The sequence below is a fragment of the Pan paniscus genome, chromosome 1, assembly GCF_029289425.2.
Source record: "Pan paniscus chromosome 1, NHGRI_mPanPan1-v2.0_pri, whole genome shotgun sequence".
In the NCBI taxonomy this organism is placed as follows: domain Eukaryota; kingdom Metazoa; phylum Chordata; class Mammalia; order Primates; family Hominidae; genus Pan; species Pan paniscus.
The window spans coordinates 48,523,914-48,548,130 of NC_073249.2; the positions used below are offsets into that span (position 1 = coordinate 48,523,914).

A 24,217-nucleotide genomic window follows, 5' to 3' on the forward strand; every position below is an offset into this window, starting at 1 on the left:
TGTAGAACTTCTCTAAAACTTCTTCGGACCCAAACTACACACAGAAATGGCCAGCATTGGTTAGAGGGATGAGATATAAGTAGCATCACTAATTTTGTTTAGAAACTTACTGAACTACCTGAAAGTGACCACCTGCATTCACTGTTTATTAGTTGCCTATGTTTAAGACCCAAAGGTGAGCCAATAAAATTTTCTTTAGTACACCCTCCATTTATGAGTGTGTTAAATTCAAATGTTTCTCTAAAAATGTATAGACACTAACCTGTATATTCTGTTCCAGAAGCCACTGAAGAAGTTGTTGATGCATTCTCCCAGTCTTTTTCTCCATTTCGACTGCCACAACGACTTGGAGATAAGAAGGCTTCTACAGACTCTGATCTAATTAGAAAATAAAATATGTTTTATGTCTCAAACAGAGAAAAAATGGGGCCCAGAGGGTATACGTGAAAGTAACAATCAAAATCAACCTGAAGGCCTAAAAATAATATGATAAGGCCGGGCGCGGTGGCTCATGCCTGTAATCCCAGCACTTTGGGAGGCCGAGGCAGGTAGATCACAAGGTCAGAAGTTCGAGATCAGCCTGGCCAATATGGTGAAAGCCCGTCTCTACCAAAAATACAAAAATTAGCTGGGCATAGTGGTACGCGCCTGTAATCCCAGCTACTCAGGAGGCTGAGGCAGAAGAATCGCTTGAAGCCAGGAGGCAGGGGTTGCAGTGAGCCGAGATCGTGTCACTGCACTCTAGCCTGGGCAACGGAGAAAGACTCCGTCTCAAAAAAAAAAATTAATAATAAAAAATAATATAACATTGTCTTATTCGCAGCTACACATCCAAGTTCCTAGAACATAGTAAGCATTCTATAAATATCTGTTGAAACAGTGAATGTTTTTCAATGTGAAAACTGGCAAATAACACAAAGGATGGTAATACAAAGATAAGAACTCTAAGATGATGACTGTCACTAGAAATGTTCTTTTCTGATATGATATTATAGTATAAAGTAATAAAATACTGATTTTTAGCTTCTAATCTAGAGAAAGAATCCTAGAGAAAGAAAATACAAAAGAGATCCTTCCTAAGTCATAGGCAACCCACTTTGGAATTATTCTAATGGGGAAAACTCCTTTGTCTTAGTTGGTAATAGACTACAGAAGTTGGTACTCTCATTCTACTGACTGTGATTTAATAATCATGTTAGCAATTACTGATGTATAATTACTGTTAATGTTTCATAGCTTATAAAAAGTATGTTATCAATGTCAATAATTCTAAATTCTAGAAGACAAAAAGCACTGAAAGATGAATAGACACCTCTTTACATAATTTCTTTTAACAGAAACTCTAACAGTCCTAAGTCAGCAAAACTTAGTAAAATTTGTGATTATGATTTGGTCATTATAAAATATAAAAACACTGAAGAATTTTTACTTAGAGTTTGTATAATTGCAGGTACTATATTCTTTTCTGTAAAAATATTCATACGTTATAGATTTACCTTGGCGTCCTCTTGCCTGAATGTACACTCTCGTTATCACCCGTGTTCAGCGATGCCAAAGAAAGGCTAGAGACTGAAAAAACACGATAAACTCATGATCCTGAATAAAAACAAAATCAGAAATTTAAAAGGAGCAACTAGCAAAGAGTCTGTTCATTAGATAACACCAGCATATAAAAATTGAGCTTCTGTAGTTTCTTTTCCTTTTCTCTGTACTTTTAAACACATAATATGCTTGCATGCATATATACACAATTTATTTAAAATTAGCAAGGAACCTACTTTTAGGAAACAATGATAAAACTAACTTGTGTTCCAAAAGGAAAGTGTTAATATGAGACATGATACTGTGATCCTAAAGAAAAAAACAATAACAAAAAAAAATTTCATAATATCTAAATTCTAGGTAGAAAATTATATCAATTAGTTTTACAGGCTTGAAAACAGAGTTCTCTTTAAACAGTCAATATTATGTTATTTTTCCTCAGGTTTAGTATAACTATGAGAATTCTCTAAAAAATTTCCATGGCATTTGGTTTTAATAAAGATTTCTTTTATTTTTACAAATTTATCTCTGCCCCCCAAGATTTTTTTAAAAATAAGAGTATGGCCAGGCGCAGTGACTCACACCTGTAATCCTAACACTTTAGGAGGCCAAGGCAGGCAGATTACTTGAGCCCAAGAGTTCGAGACCAGCCTGAACAACATGAAGAAACCCCATCTCTACAAAAAATACAAAAAAGTTAGCTGGGTATGGTGGCACTCACCTGTAGTCCCAACTACCCAGGAGGCTGAGGTGGGAGGATCACCTGAACCCAGGGAGGTGGAGGCTGCAGTGAGCCATGATCACACCACTGCACTCTAGCCTGGGCAACAGACTGAGACCCCGTTTCAAAAAATAATAATAGTAATAATGAGTATGTATACTGACTTTTAAAGAAAATATATTCTCTCAACTCCAGATATTATAAGTTTGGATTTTCAACCATTTCTATCTTGAAGGAGGGACTTGTGAACTCTTGATCTTGCATTCCTTATTATACCAACATGTTTCTTGTACATTTCATGCATATAACATTTATTTAAATTTATAAGTATGTAAAGGGCAGTTAATAGTTCAAGGAGATTATATCTGAGGGCACAGTTCCCTAATAGATTAATATTTAGATTTGATTTTTAGCATTCACATTTGTTCTACTGAATATATGCATGCACACATAATACATTTAATTCATTAAAAACTTCATTTGCTCATTTTGGTTTTCCAAAAGGGAGCATGCACAATCTCAAACTGTGTATCCAATTTTGCACATCAAAGTACAACCAAGTTAGTATGACAAACCAATCAAGCTGGTGTTTTTTATGAACAGACTCTTCATAATAAGCTATGTTACCTGGAGGACCCTTTATTGGTGTTTTGGGGGATTCAATATGATCTCTGTGAATAGATTTTGGTCGCTGTTTTTTTTGTTTTACTACTTGAGGACGGGCTTTAATTACTGTATCCATATCTTCCATTAGTTTCAGTTGTTTCCGCCTCATATATTCTTGCCTAATAAATTCTCTGCGTGCTCTCTCATCTTCTTTCTTCTGACGTTCTTCCTCAGTTTTACGCCTAAGAAATCAAATGGTTACAGTTCTTATTCTGCATACCAAAGACAAACCATACAGGAGAGAGTTATGTATTTGATATGAGAAGGGAGAATTCTATTTCATCACCTTGGTGAATAAATGGTTCATTTAAAAGGTACTTGATGATTCTGCTAAGACATGGGATTAAGCATAAATAAGTAAATAAAGGAGGGAAGGAAGAGTCAAATAAATAAATAAAAATAAAGGTATTTGAGATAATTTAGGTCGTGTGTGTGTGTGTGTGTGTGTGTGTGTGTGTGTGTGTGTATCTCCCAGGAAAGTTATTTTAATGTTTTTTAAACATTTAATTATTTAAATTAATGTTTCTAGAGAACTTTCCCATGAGATGCCTTAAACTTAAGATAAAAATATAAAATTAGGCAATACTTTGGGAAAATAAATTGATTTCTACAAAGCACCAAAAAGAGCATTGATCCAGCTGTCTATCTATACTACAAACTTCTCTGAAAAAAATCTGTTAATAAAAATTAATGAGAGACTACCTCTTTGAGTACTTACCAACTTTTTCTAAATATGCCCATGCATCATTAAAGTTCAGATCTAGCACTGGGCCAGCAATTTCCTTTACCTTGTTTCCTCCTTCTTATGCTCCATTTCTGCTTCCAACTGTTGTTTCCGGAGCTGAGTTTCCTTTTCCCTTCTTAATCTTTTCTCCAACAAAGCTGCCCGTTTCATTGCCATATCATTTTCTGCTTTTTGATCATCCTAAGAACGAATTTCATTGAAAACGATGAAACATTTTAGGTACCAATATTCTCATTTTCAATTGTTGTAGTCACATTTTGTGGTTAGTCCTATAACTGAAAGTTTGAACTATTACAACCCTTCTGAATGTGGATGTGGTTGAGAAATTATGAAGGAAGAACTGAACTACAGTGGTAACAGTTCCATCAAAAAAGAGGACAGGCAAACTTATTTAATTACACTCTGTCAAAACCTATGAGATTTGCAAAGAACAACCATAAAAACAAACAAAAAAAAGCACAAATTTTTTTAACCCTAATTTAATAACTTACAGTAGGTAGTTCCCCCACCAATTTTTAAAATTGCATTTAAATTTTATTTAAAATATAAGCTCAGTAAAAATACCTCAAGTAAAAACATCCCAAAATTAGCCACCCAATGTTGTAGCACATAAATGAAACTATTGCTGCATGATTTTAAGTTGAGGTACTGACAGTCTGCTTGATAGGTTCTGAACTATAATGAACATTTTTCCATTGAAGAAAAGATGGGGATGATTATACTTCTCTTCTATAGTACTTTTAATTTGAGAGCTAGTTCATTATCTATAGGCTTCCTGGGCCTGCCCTAGTTTCTACCTGAATCCTTAGGGACAGCCCTAGTTCTCAGCGGGCTTCCAAAATGCTTCAGAATTCAGCAAAGTAACAAGCTGTTGTAGAAGTGGTTCACTGTCTTAATGTCTCCTTGTCAACTGTCCCTGCCAATGCTTAATTCAATAAACATTTCTTTGGTGTCTAACATACTCACAACATAGTGTCAGATATTACATATATTAAAATATATGGTATCTCAGGTCAAGGAGCCTAAAAAATCACAAGGAGAAGAGGTACAAACAACAGGCTTTGTATGGAAACCCAGAGAGAGATTTAACTCTGAATGGAGAAAGTCAGAAGATACCATTCAAGCAATTAGTTCAAACATTCATATGTCTTCATCTATCAAATTACATATATTGTAGTTTGCCAGACACTTTATTATGCTATGGGGATAAAAAGATGCAGTACCTTGGCTGGGCACGGTGGCTCATGCCTGTAATCCCAGCACTTTGGGAGGCTGAGGCGGGTAGATCACCTGAGGTTGGGAGTTCGAGACCAGCCTGACCAACGTGGAGAAACCCCGTCTCTACTAAAAATACAAAATTAACCAGTCGTGGTGGTGCATGCCTGTAATACCAGCTACTAGGGAGGCTGTGGCAGGAGAATCGCCTGAACCCAGGAGGCGGAGGTTGCGGTAAGCCGAGATTGCGCCATTGTACTCCAGCCTGGGCAACAAGAGCAAAGCTCTGTCTCAAAAAATAAATAAATAAATAAATAAATAAAAATAAAAAGATGCAGCACCTCTAGGAGGTCATGGTCTAAGAGACAAAGCAAATCATACAAAACAGTTGAAAACTCCGGGACACAGGACAGGTATGAGTATATTTAAGGATACAATAGATACACAAATGATGAAACATTTGACCTCGACTGAAGGAATTATAAAAGGCTTTAGATGAAGCTTGAAGTTAATCTTAACAGTACAAAATAAAATTACGGGGAAGAAGCTAGACAAAAAGATTTAGGTTCATCTGTGAAAGTCCCTGAATGTTGTGCTAAAGGGTTTGAACTTTATTCAACAGGCAAGATTTTTGACTAGAAAGAGACTCAATTGGAGCTATGCTCTTGGAACTATCACCTTTAGTAGCAGTATGAAGACTGGAATGGCATGATTGGAGACAGACAGCCCAGTCAAGAAGCTGTAACCATAGTCCAACAGATGAGTAATGGGGTGGTGAAGATGTGTAAATAAATGGAATAGAAATGAAGCAACAGAGGTACTGCCTGTTTTATACTAATGATTTTCTTCCCCTTTGTTTCCCTTCCTCTGCAAGGAACAGAGTCTCTAGGCAGTAAATTTTAATATCTATTAGTGTCTACAGTAGCATTCTGTTAAAAAAAAATGGCAGTGTTACATGATTAAGAGACAAAATGGAATCATTCTCTGAAGAGATCTGAGTAGCTTAATTTTTAAAAGGCTTTTGTGAGTGAGAAAGAGCAGTAGAGGAGCAAAACCAAGGGATATATCTAAACATGTGATAAAAGGATTTATTACAGCTTTGAGTCCATACTGGAAACCACAGTGTGCTTGAATGTTACTATAGTTAATGGGGATGAACTTGTATCAAAAGGGACTGCTACTGAAAGAAGCAAGCATGTCAACTGAAAAAAAAATATCCAACACAACCACACTCATCTAATGAAGATGCCCAAAACTATGCAGATTAATACTACACCTTAAAAAAGAATCCACAGCATACTTTCTGGTCATCATCAAATTGTTCTTTATCACTTTCTCCATCATATTTTTCAACAGGTACATCAGCCTTTTCAGGGGGTTTCAAATCTGAGAGGGAAACTTCAATCAGATTAACATTTTTTGGAGCAGTGGGTGGGAAAACGGGTTTAGGAGGGGGTTCTGTGGGTTGATTCAATTGGTCCTCATTTGGTGTCAGACATACAGTCTCTGTGATAGGAAGTGATAGGACTTCAGAGACTGTTGACTCAAAAGGTTTGATTTCCTTTTCTTCTGGATTATGTCCACGCTGTTCCAAAGTCCCTTTGGATTCCAATTCCTCCTTTTTAACTTCCTCTTTAGGTTTGGATTCCTTTAACTGAGGTTCTCCATCATCCCCAAAACATACAAATGACCTAGTTTGAATAGGAACTTGACTTGGTGAAAACCTCCTTAACCGAGGAAGGCTATCCACAGACCGAGGAGGTGTCAAGGTTCGATTCAAAGGTGTTATTTTTAACTCATTTGGCCTAGGAGTCCTTTGACTTTTAACAGAAAAAGATGCACTTTTCCTGTTAGAAGACTGTGGAGATGGGTGAGTAGGACGAGGGGAGTCTGAGGAGAATGGTGTAATGGCTGATGACAGGCCTGCCTGCTTAGAAGGCTTAAAATCTCGAATCTGTTTCTGTGGAGAGGGTTGTGGAGGTGAAATCACCCAAGATTGTTGCTCTCTCATCTGCATTAACAGCTCCTGCTGAAGTGACAAGCGTTGCATTTCTTGTTGTAGAAAATGCAGGGATGAATTTAACTTTTCAATGGATTTGGTATATTCTAAAATCTCTCCTTCATTTAAAGTTTCTTCTGAGGGGCTTGCCAGGTTCCACTGCTTCTCAGGACCAATAGGTGTAGTTGGAGACTTTAGCCATTTGGCTTGAGGATTCTCCATGCTCTCTTTTATATCTGCCAGTGACTTGCTCCTTTGTCCATCAGTTTTTTGTGATTCCTTTTCTTTTGCTCGATCAGTATATACTTTCTCATCTTCTGCACCCGCCGCTTCCTCTCGTAGAGGAGATATCCCATCCCCTTTCTTTTTCACTACAGTAAGGAATGCTGTCCTTCCCATTTTCTGTCTCTGTTTGGTAAAAGCAGCTTCCATTTTCTTTTTCTGGGCTTCTATAGCACGCCTCTTTTCTTCTAGTTTCATCCTAAGATGCACCATTTCAGAGGCCAACAGCTGGGTAGTGTCCCGTCCCTGTGGAAGCCCTGTTTCTTCTGGAATTTGTGCCCAAGCAACCACATGAGGAATATTAAGTTCAGAGCCTTCTGGTGTCGTTTTTTGAGAACTGCTTCCACTACTTTTTCCATCGGTATGATTCAGTTTCCTGAATTTTTGTTCAGCAAAGCTGGTCATTTTAACTCCAGAACTAGAAGAAGCACTGCTGCCTGGCTGAGACTTGGTACTTACAGTACTTGGACAAGGACTCAAAGCTTCCCTGGTGTTGCCAGTTCGAATATCATAATCCTGAAGAAATTTAGATGCATCATCCATGTCAGAGTCCAAGCTTACAGTATAATCTCTCAACGAAGAATCTTCGTCCATAGTTTCAGGAATATCTTCTGAAGGAACGTGAATTCCAGTGTCTACTTCAGTATTGTCAGTTATGGGACTCAAGGCACCTTTCGTATCAGTTACATTATCAGGACTAGATTGATTTAACTTGATATTTGAATCTAAGATACTCATTTCTTGACTATGAAGAAAGAAGCCATTAGCAATTTGGTCTGGCTGAGGTGTATGAGGAGATTTTTCAGTATCATGAATTATTTGTAATGCTTCTTCAATGCTTGGTGTCTCGATCTGATTGCCAAACTCGTCAAGAAGTATTCTATTTTGTAAAGCTCCATTTGGAAGCTTGTAATGAATATTCTCATTAGAATTTAGTTCATTTGTGTTAAGGGGCACATAAGATTTGAGGTCACTGTGAGAATCTATATTAAGTTCTTCTTCAATGCTCTCTGCTTCCTCTTCTCCATTTATTGGCTTGAAGGACAAATTTTTCCTAATGTGTTTAGATACATGACTGTTGTTCAGAGTAAGTCCTTCATTACTAATAGAACGAGTGATTCCTCGGTTTGGAGTGGATCTCTGTACACTATCTTCTTTATCAAAAGAAATATCAAATGATACGCCATGCACTGATGATCTAAAAAAAAGTTAAAGAGAAAAATCCTTTAAAAATCCTAGAAATGATTTTTAGTATCATTTAACAAGAATTATTTGAAATTACATTTCCTTTCTTTCCCCAGTTCTCATAATCATACTGTCTTCAAGGTAAGGGGAGGGCTATCTAGCTACTTTTTAAAGTTAGCTTCTTTTACATCTCTATCATCTGCCTATACTGCCTTTTTCAAATTTAGGAACTAATTAAAAGTTTTAGCAATTTGGTTATCAATAAAAGAGAGACACAGATGCAATTTGCATTTCTTAATAATCTGAATACACTAAAAGTAATTCTCTTTGTTTACCTTTTCTCTTTGGGCCATGTCCCTATGAAGCCATCAACATAAGACATAGATGAAGACCTTCTAATTCCTCCTTCAAATGCAAAAAAGAAAAAGCCATTGAAATCATGTAAAAAAAATTAACTTATAGCAGCTTAAGAGACTTCACGTATTTGAGGATTCATTAATAGCAATACAAATTAAGCAGGTACATAAGGAGAATTAGAGATCATTTTATCAAGAAAAGCAACCACAGTGAAACTGACCATGCTTTTAGTGTGTTATAATAGCCATTTTTCAGGAAAAAAAAAAAAACAACACACACACACAAAAAAAAAACCACAAAAAAACCCTGGATATTTGTTTATTTGTATTTACTGTCAATCATTTCCCAGGTAACCTACTTAAAAGAGTATTTTCCTAGGCTTTTTCAAATATATTACCTGAGGCTGAAGAATGAGCCTGGGGACGTGAATACCTAGAAGGCAAATGATGATGAGACTGTGTAAATGTAGCTCCTTCCCCACTGCAATGGAAAATAAATTTAAAATGTTATATTTTAGCTGTTTAATATAAATTTAGGTAGAATGTCTTAAGTTAGAAACAACACTACCACCTCTGATTCTACAACCTAAATTTTAAAAATATGGAAACATATTGTTTAAACCAAAGAATGGCTGTGATTACAGTATGTATCTATATATATTTTATGTCTTTTAGCCAAACAACTTGAAGTACTTTCATATACATCTCAATGTCTTTGTGAGATATGAATTATTTTCATTTTTATAAACATAAAAACTGATATATAAAAAAGTAAAATGAAACTCACCAATTTGAAATACTTTGGTCAAATCTAATCTCTAAAAACTATAGGTATAATAAACCCTAGTAAAGTACCTTGACAGCCTCTCTGCTCACGGACCTGTTTGTATATCTCCAACAGCTGGTAGCCAAGTGTGTGGAGTAGCTACTGAAAACATCTTTTGCTTTGTCTGTCTTCGTCCTTTGTTTTTTTCTTTCTCATAAAATCATTATTTAGGTTCACTAACATTTGAGATGTGGCTACATTATTCCCAGGAAGGGTAAAAATACTTCAATTCTTTCTCAAAAGTTCCACAGTGTTGGAGAACTACAATGGACCATATGGAGACTTATAGAAATGAGAGGATGACTAGGAACTCAGAATAGCCTAGAATACTGGCTACACAATAACTTTTCAAGGAAAAGAATGTAGACATCCATCTGCATTATAAAAAGAGTTTCTGCTGGGAAAAATAGGAAAAATGAGCCGCTGAGATGTCTGAGAGACAGAAAAGAGATGAGTTTTCCAGAGGACATGAATTAAAACATTTTTCAGAAATGTGGGAGACTGTCCATTTAGGTTCCTAGAATAATTATGGAATAATCTAATCTTTGAGTGGAAAGCTTTACTTTCCTCCACTTTGAAAGTGGAATTTAAAGATTTAATAGAGCAAGAGTGATGACCTAGAACACTGAGTGTTTTCTAAATCTTCAAGGAAGGAAATGTCACTATTGATCCCCCATGCCTGCTAAATTTCATATTTTTGTGTTAAGCCAAGAATTCATACAGAAATTACTTTGAATGTTTTACTCATAATTTTTGAAATGTATTTTTAATGTGTCTGAATTTCCAAAAACCCACAAAAGACGTTAGTTTTAACGTAAAAAATCAGATAGATTAGGGAGTCCAAAGTCAATATAAATTGTAGGTTCTAATAGATTCAAATAAAAAGCTGCTTATAGGAGCTGCTGAAATACATTTTTAAACAAACTAATGTCCCTATCACATACCTGGGTGAGAAGTCAGGATTATCTAGGTATTAATATGATAGGACATTTTTACTTTGCTTTCAGTTTAGTTCCTAATACTATGTACTAAAGCATTAAAGATTTAATATTGTAATAAATATTCTATTGTTGTAACCCAGGGTCCTTGGGTTTTCAGGTACACACTGTGAAAAGGTACCTGCTTGTAACTGTTGCACCTTGAAATTTTTATTGTTTCAGAAATTTCCAGGAAGCAGCCCAACCCCACATTACAAAACAAAAACTACACAAGCTGGGTGGATGCAGAGATGCCTGAGACGGAAATGTATTACCATTACCACACTAAAAATCCCATCCAAGGAGGAGCTTATTCCGCATTTTCTATACATGCCAGTATGCAGAAGCATGACTGATGACTGTGCCTTTACTGCCTTTACTCCACCTCTACACACAATGATACAGTTAACCAGCCTACTAAAAGCCCTATTTTCACCTCTGCTTGAGGAGGCACTGCTTTGGGGAATTATTCCCGGTGTCCTCCTTACTTGCTGCAAGTAATAAAATCCTCGTCTTGTTAAATCCTCCTTGGTTGTGGCTTTGGACTGTCATCTGCCAAGAGACCAAACCCACCCGTTGTGTGGGTAACACTGTGATCTCTCAATAGCTATCCTAACCAGGAAAAAAAAAAAGCAGGAAAAACCTTCAAAGATTTTTAAAATAATATAATACGTAAAAGTCCTAATCGAATTTCAAAATTTCCCTCCAAGGCCTAAGAGTTACCTATTAGACAGTTCTCAATTATGAACAAGTTATGCATCAAAAGTTTGGTTTTAGGTTGGTTATTGGGAACTTAGAGTATATTGTCCCATCTTTTCAGTGTGGTACATAAACATTCATTTCAGTGTATATTTCAATTTATATTTAAGTTAAAACAGGCTTTAATAGGGTAAGCTAATTATAACAGTTCAAAATCCAACTGAAATTCTTAAAAACCTTATGTAATATAATATTATGTAATTTAATTAGTAAATAGAATAGAAATGGTGAAAATAAAGTCATTGTGGAGTTTACCTTGAAGGGAAGTCAGAACTACTATCTAAGACATTTCTTTTGGCAGCATTCAAGACAGGAATTGAAGGCATATCTTTTACAGGTTCAGCTGGAATAAAAGATTTTTAAAAACACCCTCAAATTAGCATATTTCTATGAAAAATTCTGGACCATAAACAAATTTATAATAAAATTTAACTTCTATTTCCCTTTCTACGTATTGAGAAATCATAGCATAAAGTTTTCTTCTTAAATAATTTTCAAAGGGTCAAGTTTCTTTAAGATCTTTTTGAAGTATTCAGACTTAAATTCAAAATTTAAAAAAATGTTCTTTCTTTTTTTTTAGATGGAGTCTCGCTCTGTCGCCCAGGCTGGAGTGCAATGGCGCGATCTCAGCTCACTGCAACCTCCACCTCTTGGGTTCAAGCGATTCTCCTGCCTCAGCCTCCCAAGCAGCTGGGACTACAGGCACCCGCCACCACGCTCAGCTAATTTTTGAATTTTTAGTAGAGACAGGGTTTCACCATATTGGCCAGGCTGGTCTCGAACTCTTGACCTTGTGATCTGCCCGCCTCAACCTCCCAAAGTGCTGGGATTACAGGCGTAAGCCACCATGCCCAGCCAAAAATTTCTTAAATTAAAAAATTCATCTGATTAAGGATAATTAGGGGGAAAAAGCCTAACATAAAATAAATACATGTATTTAAAACAAAAATAAGTGGCTGGGCGTGGTGGTTCACGCCTGTAATCCCAGTACTTTGGGAGGCTGAGGCTGGTGGATCACGAGGTCAGGAGATTGAGACCATCCTGGCTAACATGGTGAAACCCCACCTCTACTAAAAATACAAAAAATTAGCTGAGCGTGGTGGCAGGCGCCTGTTGTCCCAGCTACTCGGGAGGCTGAGGCAGGAGAATGGCGTGAACCTGGGAGATGGAGCTTGCAGTGAGCCGAGACTGTGCCACTGCACTCCAGCCTGGGCAACAGAGCAAGACTCCATCTCAAAAACAAAACAAAACAAAAACAAACAAACAAAAATAAGTTTGAGCGTTTAGCTTTGTGAAAGCTTTCATAGAACTTCAGATACATATGGTCAGCTCTGCTTCTTTATGAAACAGCTGGTATTTTGGTCAATTAGAGAAAAACAGAATTTCTTTAGAAAATAATTAAACCTGCTGGTATACTTTTATTTTTGTAAGTAACTCTGGAGGAAGACTCAATTTACTTTTTGACTTTGAGATCTGATGCAACAGCTGTTGGTATTTTGAATAGTGAGCTTCACAGGTGAAATCACAGAAAGCAATGTAGTGAAAACCCTGTTAATAATTTTTAAAAATTATACAAATATTGGTTATGAAAATTACTAAGAATATCTGACTTCATTCAATGGCCTTAGGGGAGCATCTCTATTTTTTTATAGGCATGTAAAGAAGTTATATAATGTTATATAGTGACTCGATATTCAGAATCTGCCTTAAGAAGCTTAGCAATACTCGAATTATTGCTTATTTCACAGATTTTTGCCTGAGATGCGGTGGGCTGCCTGAAGTAACCTCATTGTACTCACTAGACTATGCCTCCCCTTTGGCTACATATGTTTTTCCTCCTTCCTGATCACTTTCTCTTCTTTTATTTTTTGGGGGTTTAGCAGGGAGGTGCAGGTAACGGTAGCAGTTACAAAAATAACAAACTTTGGAGCCAAGGAAAGCTGCTAAGTAGTTGGGATGCACAATAATCATGTGTTGTTATTGGGTAGGGCAGCTATTGGTAGCAGACAGAAATGTTTCCATAAGTTATGCTGGAAGAAAGTTCTTTAGTGGGCTAAGCTTATAATTTAAGATCATTTTTCCCCCTATAGAAATAAACCTCTAGTTTTTTTTTTTTTTTCTTTTTTTTTGAGATGGTGTCTCATCTCTGTCACCCAGGCTGGAGTGCAGTGGTGCGATCTCGCTCACTGCAACCTCTGCCTCCTGGGTTCAATTAACTCTACTGTCTCAGCCTCCCGAGTAGCTGGGATTACAGGCATGCACCAACATGCCCGGCTAATTTTTGTATTTTTAGTAGAGATAGGGTTTCACCATGTTGACCAGCCTGGTTTCAAACTCCTGACCTCAGGTAATCCACCCGCCTAGGCCTCTCAAAGTGCTAGGATTACAGGCGTGAGCCACCACACCCAGCCTAGAAATAAACCTCTAGTTTTATAATGGGAGCCAAGAGAAAATTGGTTTTGCTATGTGAAATTTTGCTTTACAGAAAATTTAGGAAGATTTTTTGTTCCTTATATCTAGGGGTCTTTACAGTAACCCCCTTATTTCTTACTAATTTTATTCTTATTATGTACAATCAATAGTTCATGATATAATAGTCATAAAATCCACTAGGTTTAAAAATCCATACAAACCTTTTTATAGTTTAATGGCAAATTCGAGTTGCGGGTTAAGGCCAAACAATAATTTGTGGGGATTCTGGGTAACACAATGTTAAAAACTAAGAATCTAAAAGGGAATAAAAGCTGGGATAACGATAAAAGATGCAAAGAAAAGAAATGGACAGTTAAAGCTAAAAGTTCCACATCATAAGACTTCAAATTCAAAGCCATTCCCTCCATTTTCTTTTTCTTCTCCTCTAACCATTTTAAGAGGTTAGGAGAATCTATCAAGTGTAATAGCTGAAATCTAAAAAAAAAATAATAGGCTGCTTTCTAAAAATGTAACCAGGTAAGGTTATATCAACATTCCATTTTTTTCTGTTCATAGGAACATTTAAAATTAAAAAGATTGATTACCTCCTTGTGGACGAACAACACGAGGCTGTACAAAAGACGGCTTCACCACTTCAAACCACCAGAACAGTTCCGCCATGAACACCAAATAATTACTCTATATAGGAAATTTAAAAGAAAGCCTACATTAGGTAAAACTTCATGATAAACAGAATTTTATTGTTTTAAAATATAGGTTTAAATCTCATTCATTCATCACTGGAGTATATTCACTACAGTAGGCTATTAAACATGGGATGGAATATTAACTCTTGTGGGTAAAAATTATAACTATTCAAAACCTCTTGCTGATCATTTGCTCTATAGTTCTAAAATGGTGGTCCAATTGATCTAGCAGGCATGAATACCTCTAACTGTGTAGAACACTGAGATAATATATAAGGCACTTTCATTCCAAAGTAAATATAAGCAACTTAAAAAGTTATTCAATCATCTGACACTCTAAAGAGGGGTTATCACTTTCAAAACATAACTAAGCTCTACTCAGATCCCTAGAAATTTCTCCAAAACGTAACTGGATGTAGTCTTAAAAAAATACTTTATGTGGCCGGGCGTGGTGACTCACGCCTGTAACCCCAGCACTTTGGGAGGCCAAGGTGGGCAGATCACGAGGTCAGGAGTTTGAGACCAGCCTGGCCAACAAGGTGAAACCCCGTCTCTACTAAAGATACAAAAAACTAGCCGGGTGTGGTGGCGCGTGCCTGTAATCCTAGCTACTTGAGAGGCTGAGGTAGGAGAATAGCTTGAACCCAAGACACAGAGGTTGCAGTGAGCCAAGATCATGCCATTGCACTCCAGCCTGGGTGACAGGGCGCAAGACTCCGTCTCAAACAAAAAAAGTTATATGTATGTGCTCAGTAATGCTAAACTCACCAGTAATACAGGTGCTAAATAACACCAAAACTAAATTTTTATAGCTAATTTTTAATAATTTTGAAATGTACAAAACATTATTTATACAATGAATGTATCTACCTAACTTCGAAAAGTTATCAATAAGTCAACAATGTTACCTTTTATTATTACTATTTTAAAATGTAAATAATTTTTTTAATGGCTTAAAATTAAGAGAAAGGATTAAGGGTCCTCAAAAGCACATTTCTACTACAAGCTTATATTTTAAAATGCATATAAAATAAAAGCTGTAAGCATGAAGAATTATTTCAATTTTAGGCATTCGGTAAATTTTTTAAAACTACAAAATCTGTCTTCATAACTATTTAAAATAATATGTTTTCTAAATTTTGGGTGTTTGGCATTTAATAAAATAGTTACTATCAAATTTATTAATGTTTAATAAGGTCTTATTTCATATTAAAGTTTTTAAGATTATCCTGGATATGGTTATTTTCTAATGTCTTGCCTTCTTCCTACTTGCTAATTATGAATAATCCTTAAACTCTATATGCTCTCCACTAGAACTTATGCGTTCTCTTGGTTTTCTCATATTTAAGTTGGTGACTTTCAAATATCATCTCTCATCTGATAGTTCTGGAAGGCTATCGTGTATGCAGAAAGTGAAGAAAAGAGGCTGGGCGCAGTGGCTCATGCCTGTAATCCCAGTGCTTGAGGAGGCTGAGGAGGAAGGACTGCTTGAGGCCTGGAGGTTGAGACCAGCCTGGGCAACATAGCTTGCCTCTATAAAAATTTTAAAAATTAGCTATGCATGGTGGCACGTGCCTGTCATCCTAGCTGCTTGGGAGGCTAGGGCAGGAATACAGCTTGAGCCCAGGATTTGGCTGATTGTGCCACTGCACTCCAGCCTGGGTGACAGAGTGAGACCCTGTCTCTAAAAAAAATAAAAAGAAAGTGATGAAAAGAGAAGAATCAAGAGTGATGACTCTTAGGTTTTTGTCTCGAGCAACTAATAGTGAGATAGAAAGGACTGGGAGAAACAGGTAATGAAAGGAATCTAGAGTCATTGTTTGAGATGTTCACTGGACATTTAAGTGGACCTGTCTTGTAGGTGGCTGAGTGTAAGAGTCTGGAGTGTTACAGAAGGTAATGCACAGTGGTGAAGAGCATTTGGTAGGTTTCTACTTTACCTTCATGTTTGCTTTTACTGTAAATTCTCAGAATTTTAGAATGTTGATATACAGATACATACTAATTGAAGCAGCCATTAAAATTTGTGACTAAAAAAAGTAATAAGAATGCTTATAATCCGTAAAGGCTATGCAGTGGCTCTCATCCCTGCTTGACTTCTCAGAAACTTTACAGTTTAAAAAAATTTATTTCTTATTTTAATAGGTGTTTAGGGGAACAGGTGGTGTTTGGTTACATGAATAAGTTCTTTAAGTAATTTCTGAGATTCTGGTGCACCCATCACCCAAGCAGTGTACACTGTACCCAATGTGTGGTCTTTTATCCCTCACCTCCCTCCCGCTTTTTTCCCTGAGTCCCCAAAGTCCACTGTATCATTCTTATGCCTTTGCATCCTTATGGCTTAGCTCCCACTTATGAGTGAGAACATATGATGTTTGGTGTTCCATTCCTGAGTTACTTCACTTAGAATAATGGTCTCCAATTCCATCCAAATTGCTGTGAATGCTTATATTCTTAATCCTACTTTTCTCTCCCACATATGTATCCTTCCCCTGTCAACAGAATCCTTCCTATTTGGCTTTTAAACATGCTCAAATCCCTCCCATCAAAATAAATGAAACAAAACCTTTACTCAATAACTCTTCTCTAGTTTCTCCTCGTTCCCACCATCTTTTTACCTCTTCACAAACTTCTTTTAGGAGCAGGCCTCTACTGACATTTTCCATTTCATCACTTTTACTCTCTAATCTACTTCAGTCTTGGCACTGAGTCACATCATTCCCCTAACAGCAACTGCTCAAGTCGCCAATGATGTACATATGTTGCTAAATCAAACAGATTTCCCATCTTACTTGACCTCTCAGCTGCATTTGATATTCCTGATCTCGCCCCTCTTTGAAACACTGCCATGCCTACGTCCATCAGCTACTAAATGATTCTCAAATGTACTGACTGCACTTATATATACAGTGGCCTACCGAGCATTTTCTTTTGGATATCTCAAAGGCCTATGTCCAAAATTGAAATAGTGACCTTCCCTACAAATGTGATCTTACTGCAGTCCTTATCTCACTGAATGGCACCACTATCCCAGTGTGCAAACCAGAAACCTAGGAGTCATCCTTGACACCTTCTTTCTCCCACGTCCAATTCATCACCAAAGCATGCAGATTTTGCATCCTAAATATTTCTGGAATTCACCAACTTCTCTCCATCATAACTGCTCTGATTCAAACATTTTTGCCTTGTTTGGAACACAATAGCTTTTTCTTTGGCTTGCTAAGAAAACAAACTTTTCAAAATGCAACTCTCTTTCCATTGCTCTTGAGGTAAAGGGAATCTTACTATGGCTTACAAGAGGCTACTTGGTACAGTCCCTTTTTCTCTTCCCAGATTTATCTATTACTACATTCTCCAAGGTTCCTCATCTTACCCTCCAGATGATAAAGTCTAAAAAGACAAAGTTTATGCTCATCATTATATCTTCAGTGTTTAAAACAGTGTCTGGCACATGATAGGTGCTCAATAAATATTTATTAAATGAATGTACAAATGAATGAATCTACGTACTAAAAAAAACAGTCAGTAAAACATCAAAACATTGACACAATATTTCTGATTAATAAGATTATTGTGATTTATATTTCTTCTTTATACTTATCTTTATGGTATACTTTCTAAAGCCAAAGTATAAAATTGGTTTTTAAGTACTGGTGCTAGGTTCCATTTTACTAGCCTAGTTAACTGAAAGCTGATTATATTTTGAAAAAATACTGCTTAAGTGCTCAATAATTATCTGTTGAACAGAAAATAAGTTAATATTTTAAGGACTTTGGTAAGATAGCCATCCTAATAACATTAATTGTACTATTTGGCCACAAGATGTCAGTACAGTAAGAAATAATTTTCCCAGTAATTAAAGCTTATGAAGATTATGTCTTTCTGAGTTCATGACGATTAAACAGCAATAAATCTGTCACCATATTTCAGGAATGATGTCAGATTAATTTCATTTAAAAGCTTCTTCTTTCCTTCTTTTAGTTAAGATGGTCATAAGGCTACATACTCTTGTCCCAAAAGCTCCTTAAGCTGATAAACAACTTCAGCAAAGTCTCAGGATACAAAATTAATGTATAAAAATCACTAACATTCCTATACACCAACAACAGTTAAGCCAAGAGCCAAATCAGGAATGCAATCCCATTCACAACTGGCACAAAAAGAATAAAATACCTAGGAATACAGCTAACCAGGGAAGTGAAAGATCTCTACAAGGAGAACTACAATACACCACTCAAAGAAATCAGAGATGATACAAACAAATGGAAAAACATTCCATGCTCATGGACAGGAAGAATCAATATTGTTAAAATAGCCATACTGCCCAAATCAATGTATAGATTCAATGCTATTCTTATTAAACTACCAATGATATTCTTCATAGAACTAAAAAAAACTATTTTAAAAATCATATTGAACCAAAAAAGAACCTGAATAGCCAAGGCAATCCTAAGCAAAAAGAACAAAGCAGGAGGCATCATGTTACCTGACTGCAAACTATATTACAGGGCTACAGTAACCAAAACAGCATGGTACTGGTACAAAAATGGAACAGAACAGAGAGCCCAGAAATAAGGCCACATATCTACAACCATCTGATCTTTGAAAAAGCTGACCAAAGCAAACAATGGGGAAGGACTCCCTATTCAACAAATGGTGCTGGGATAACGGTCTAGCCATACTCAGAAGATGGAAAACAGACACTTCCCTTACACTATATAAAAAAATTAACTCAAGATGGATTAAAGAAGTAAATATAAACCCAAAACTATAAAAACCCTGGAAGAAAATCTAGGCAGTACCATTCTGGACATAGGAATGGGCAAATATTTCATGACAAAGGTGCCAAAAGAAGTTCCAACAAAAGCAAAAATTGACAAATAGGATCTAATTAAACTACAAAGCTTCTGCACAGCAAAACAAACTATCAACAGTGTGAACAGAGAGCTTATAGAATGGGAGAAAATTTTTCGGACTATGCATCTGACCAAGGTCTCATATCCAGCATCTATAAGGGACTTAAACATATTTACAAGATAAAAATAATCTCATTAAGAAGTGGGCAAAGGACATGAACAGACACTTTTCAAAAGACATAGACATACACGCGGCCAACAAGCATATGAAAAAAAGCCCAATATCACTGATCATTAGAGAAATGCAAATCAAAACCACAATGAGATACCATCTCACACCGGTTAGAATGGCTCTTACTAAAAAGTCAAAAAATAATAGGTGCTGACAAAGTTGCAGAGAAAAAGGAACATTTACACACTGTTGGTAGGAGTGTAAACTAGTTCAACCAATGTGGAAAACAGTGTGGTAATTCCTCAAAGACCTAAAAACAGAAATACTACTGAACCCAGCAATCCCATTACTGGGTATATCCCAAAGGAACATAAATCATTCCACCAAAAAGACACATGCATGTGTATGTTCACTGCAGCACTATTAACAATAGCCAAGACATGGAATCATCCTAAATGCCCATCGACGCTAGACTGGATAAAGAAAATGGGGTACATATACACTATGGAATACTATGCAGCCATAAAAAAGAACAAGATCATGTCCTTTGTAGGAACACAGATGGAGCTGGAGGTCATTATCCTTAGCAAACTAATGCAGAAACAAAACCACACACCACATGCTCTCACTTATGTGACGAAAACACAGGGACAGAAAGAGAACAAAAACTGCAAAACTATCCACGAGTGGAAGGTGAAAGGAGGGAGAGGATCAGGAGAAATAACTGATGGGTATTAAGGTTAATACCTGGGTGACGAAATAAAAATCTGTACCACAAACCCCCATGACACAAGTTTACCTATGTAACAAACCTGCATATGTACCCTTGAGCTTAAGCTAAAAGTTTAAAATAAGGTTGAATTAAAAAAAAAAAAGATATTCAAATGAAGTCAAAGCTGTGGTAGTAATAAGTAAAGAACATAGAAAGTGACCAAAGCCCTTTCTGTAGAAAATCATAGTTTAAATATACCTAATTTAAGAAAATATCTTTATATGGGTCATACCCAGACAAAGTTGATATAAACATCAGGACTGTATATTATGTATTGGAAGTCCAAGGTATACCAACTTAAACAAATGCAATCTTATATCTCCATGTATTTAGTGAGACAGTTTTTTTCCTTTGAGATTACAGAAGTAGCATTTAAATTTTTAGCTGACAACGTAGATATCTTGTTGATGCCTTTTCTGGTACTAACAGAAATTAATATTTCTGTTATTACCTGAAAATACCAGAGAAAGCATTACAAGATATATATGGAAATGATATTACCTTTCATTCTGATATGAATGGCAAGGGTGTAAACCTTCAACATCAATTAGAAAAAAATGTTTTTTGATGTGTCAGACACAAGAGACTGGGTACAACTTTGGGTCAGCAGGAGCAGTGGCTTATTTTGGAAATGTCTTTACCACTGGCTTTATAGTTTACCCTGCCATTTCGTTCTCTGCTTTACCTCCAAAGCTAAGAATAGTGTCTGGCACATGGAGATATTCAGTAAATATCTGCCGATGAATGAATAAATGACCAAATCCCCAGGCTCAGTACAGTGTCTAGCATATAATAGTCTCTCGCTAAAATATTTTTCAAACATTAGTGTGGGTCCTGCAATGTTCTAAAAGTTATAATAATCTCCAAATTTTGCCATTTTACATTTTGCTGACAAACTTGTTTAATGCTCCTTTCTTTTCATCTTAATAACTTTTACACACTTGCATTCTGTAGTTCTTCAGTGTCTTAAATTAGGGCTTTGTTCTAATGATGCACATGTGACACTTGGTATCCTAGAGTAGCTGCAAACAAATCCTAAAATTCTTCAAAAGCAATAGGTGTACCCAGTTCGTTTCCCCAGTCTGCTTCCAAATGGTTTACCAGAACTAAAACTGCATACATGGGGGTTGCCTGTGTTTATATAACATGTATATGATTCCCACCATGTTTTTAGCAACAGCAAATCTTGAACTTCAAATAATTACTATTTTAAACACTCTTTTTTAACCTTTAAAAATTAAAAGAGAAAGCCCCTATGGTTTTTGTTTTGTTTTGTTTTTGGTGACAGGGTCTTGGTTTGTCACTAAGTTTGGAGTGCAGTCATGCAATCAGGGCTCACTGCAGTCTCAGCCTCCTAGGTTCAAGCAATCCTCCAATATCAACCTCCTGAGTAGCTGGTACTACAGATGTGTGCCATCACGCCTGGCTAACTTTATTTTCTGTAAAGACAAAGGTCTCACTATGTTGCCCAGGCCGGTCTCAAACTCCTGGACTGAAGCGATCCTCCTGCCTTGTCCTCCCAAAGTGCTGGGATTATAGGCATGAGCCACCGCACCAGGCCTGAAGTTTTTATATTGTAGTTCAGTATTTCATAAATTAATATGACTCAACTAGAAAACATTTCTGATTTCTGAATTGACTTTATATTATTGACTCACATAAAATACAACACTAACATTACTAAAATAACATCTAGAGGATAAGACATAATTCTTGAAGTATTAAAAATAACAGTATTCATAACACAACTTAATTTTCAAACTTGGGAATGGAATGGAATGATTTTCAAAAATCTATTCGTGATGATGATAATAATGATTTTTTTTTTTTTGAGACATAGTCTTATTCTGTCACCCAGGCTGGAATGCAGTGGTGCCATCTCAGCTCACTGCAACCTCTGCCTCCCAGGTTCAAGTGATTCTCCTGCCTCAGCCTCCCAAGTAGCTGGGATTATAGGTGCATGCCACTACGCCTGGCTAATGTTTGTAAAGGTGAGGTTTCACCATGTTGGCCAGGCTGGTCTCGAACTCCTCGCCTCAGTGATCTGCCCACCTCAGCCTCCCAAAGTGCTGAGATTACAGGTGTGAGCCACCATGCTCAGCCATGATTATTATTTTTAACATTTAACATCAATGTAAATAAAATATATTCAACTTAAAATTAAGAAAATAATACTACCCATGTGAAATTTTATTATTTTAACACAATCTGACAGCATACATTAGCCTACAGTCAAAGGACAATAAACGTGACAAATTTCAAACAGTCTGGTAACTACAGAACAATTATATATAATCTAGTGAGAATAAACAAACTAAATTTCAATTTAATGCTCAATGACTCATTGTACACATAAAAATACGCAAGGATACCATATCATTTAACTATACATATCATATATTTATGCATAATGGTAGTTAAATAGTACATAATGTTACTTTTCAATTAATTTTTTAATTCAAAAATTAAAATTTTTTTAAGAAAAAGAAAGCTTCATTATTTATAAAGAATCTTACTATTTGTAAGCATTGCTATTTGTAAGAAACATTTAATGGCTTATTCTCTATTTTGCAAACATTAAGACAATAGATCAATTTTGTACATGACTTTTTTTTTTCTTTTTTTGAGACAGGGCCTGGCTCTGCTGCCCAGGCTAGGGTGCAGTGGCGCGATCTCAGCTCACCGCAACCTCTGCCTTCCAAGCAATCCTCCTATACCTCAGCCTTCAAGTAGCTGGGAACACAGGCACATGCCACCACTCCCAGCTAATTTTTGTATTTATCGTAGGGATGGGGTTTCACCATGTTGCCCAGTCTGGTCTTGAACTCCTGAGCTCAAGCTATCTGCCCACCTCCTCCTCCCAAAGTGCTGGGATTACAGGCACGAGTCACTACAACTGGCCAATTTTGTACATGACTTTAAGTTTGGCTTTGCACTATAAAAGAAACTTGTAGCTAATAGTATATTAAAAAACAAAATAAGGAGAAAAAAATTAAAAACTTTCTTCAAAAGCTCTTTTGACTAATATAGTTAATCTATAAGCTTAAAGTTGCTAGGTCATTTATATATCTTGTTCTATGGTTTATTTTTTATTTTTAAAATTTTATTTATTTATTTGGTGAGACAGGGTCTTGCTTTGTTGCCCAGGCTGGAGTGCAGTGGCATGATCGTCGCTCGCTGAAGCCTCAACCTCCCAGGCTTAAGCAATCCTCCCACCTTGTCCTCCCAAAGTACTGGGATTACAGGCATGAGCCACTGTGCCCGGTGTTTTTGTTTTTTAAAAAAACATATTTTAACAAAGCAAAGGGAAAAAAAGAATAATTTAATTTACCTTTATGGATGAAGCAGCATAGAGCATATCTTCCAGAGTGAAATGGCAACACTGGTTCAAGTATTCTTGGCAAAATTCTTGAATCAGCTGCAGATTATACAGGCTATCAGCCAAAGACATAGTTTCTTTCAAACAAATATCTTCAAATAAGAAAAGAGCAAGGTGGTGACTTTGGATTAATTTGATAATAAATATTTCATATCCATCTTGTAATTAGTACAAATACACAATTCTGGTTAACAAACATACATTTATAAATATAGTAGTCATTATACATTAAGACTTAGAAACCAAGCACTATTTTTTTTTTGAACTACCTCCCTCAGAATTATATATAAATGTTCTTTATTTTTAAAAAAAAGTCTTCAGTACTTATTAAATAATATTGTCTTTTTTTTGAGACAGGGTCCCACTCAGTCACCTAGGCTGGAGTGCAAAATAATACTGTCTTAAATATTGGTTACTATCTGTCTACAGTTCAGAAGTATTACAATGGAACACTTACCCTCTAATCTGACAACATCAGGACAGTAAAAATGAATAAGGGCAGCTAATGCACAGCCATCTGTCCCATCCTTCAACAAATTTTCTACCAATGGAATGCAAGGCAGTTGCTTAAGCAATGTTTGCTCTTTCCTATAACGAGCCTACGATATAAAAAAAATACATGAAAATAAATAAGTACCAAACAACG

The 24,217-nt window shown here is 36.2% G+C and overlaps 1 protein-coding gene across 6 annotated transcripts in view; it reads right to left on the reverse strand.

The window, feature by feature from the left end:
- Positions 1-24,217, reverse strand: part of CAMSAP2 (calmodulin regulated spectrin associated protein family member 2) — a 121,685-nt gene that overhangs the window by 4,314 nt on the left and 93,154 nt on the right. For 4 of the 6 annotated variants that reach the window (XM_003823055.6, XM_003823054.6, XM_055109987.2 and 1 more), the window contains 11 exons: positions 24,029-24,170; positions 23,524-23,663; positions 14,291-14,384; positions 11,529-11,616; positions 9,110-9,192; positions 8,691-8,760; positions 6,166-8,368; positions 3,718-3,854; positions 2,891-3,111; positions 1,497-1,569; positions 263-378 (listed from right to left, as the gene is read on the reverse strand). In XM_003823055.6, the coding sequence (XP_003823103.2) occupies positions 263-378; positions 1,497-1,569; positions 2,891-3,111; positions 3,718-3,854; positions 6,166-8,368; positions 8,691-8,760; positions 9,110-9,192; positions 11,529-11,616; positions 14,291-14,384; positions 23,524-23,663; positions 24,029-24,170 (3,367 nt within the window). The remainder of the gene's footprint in view (positions 1-262; positions 379-1,496; positions 1,570-2,890; positions 3,112-3,717; positions 3,855-6,165; positions 8,369-8,690; positions 8,761-9,109; positions 9,193-11,528; positions 11,617-14,290; positions 14,385-23,523; positions 23,664-24,028; positions 24,171-24,217) is intronic. The other 2 variants (XM_003823056.6, XM_008976655.6) reach the window with 1 other exon arrangement.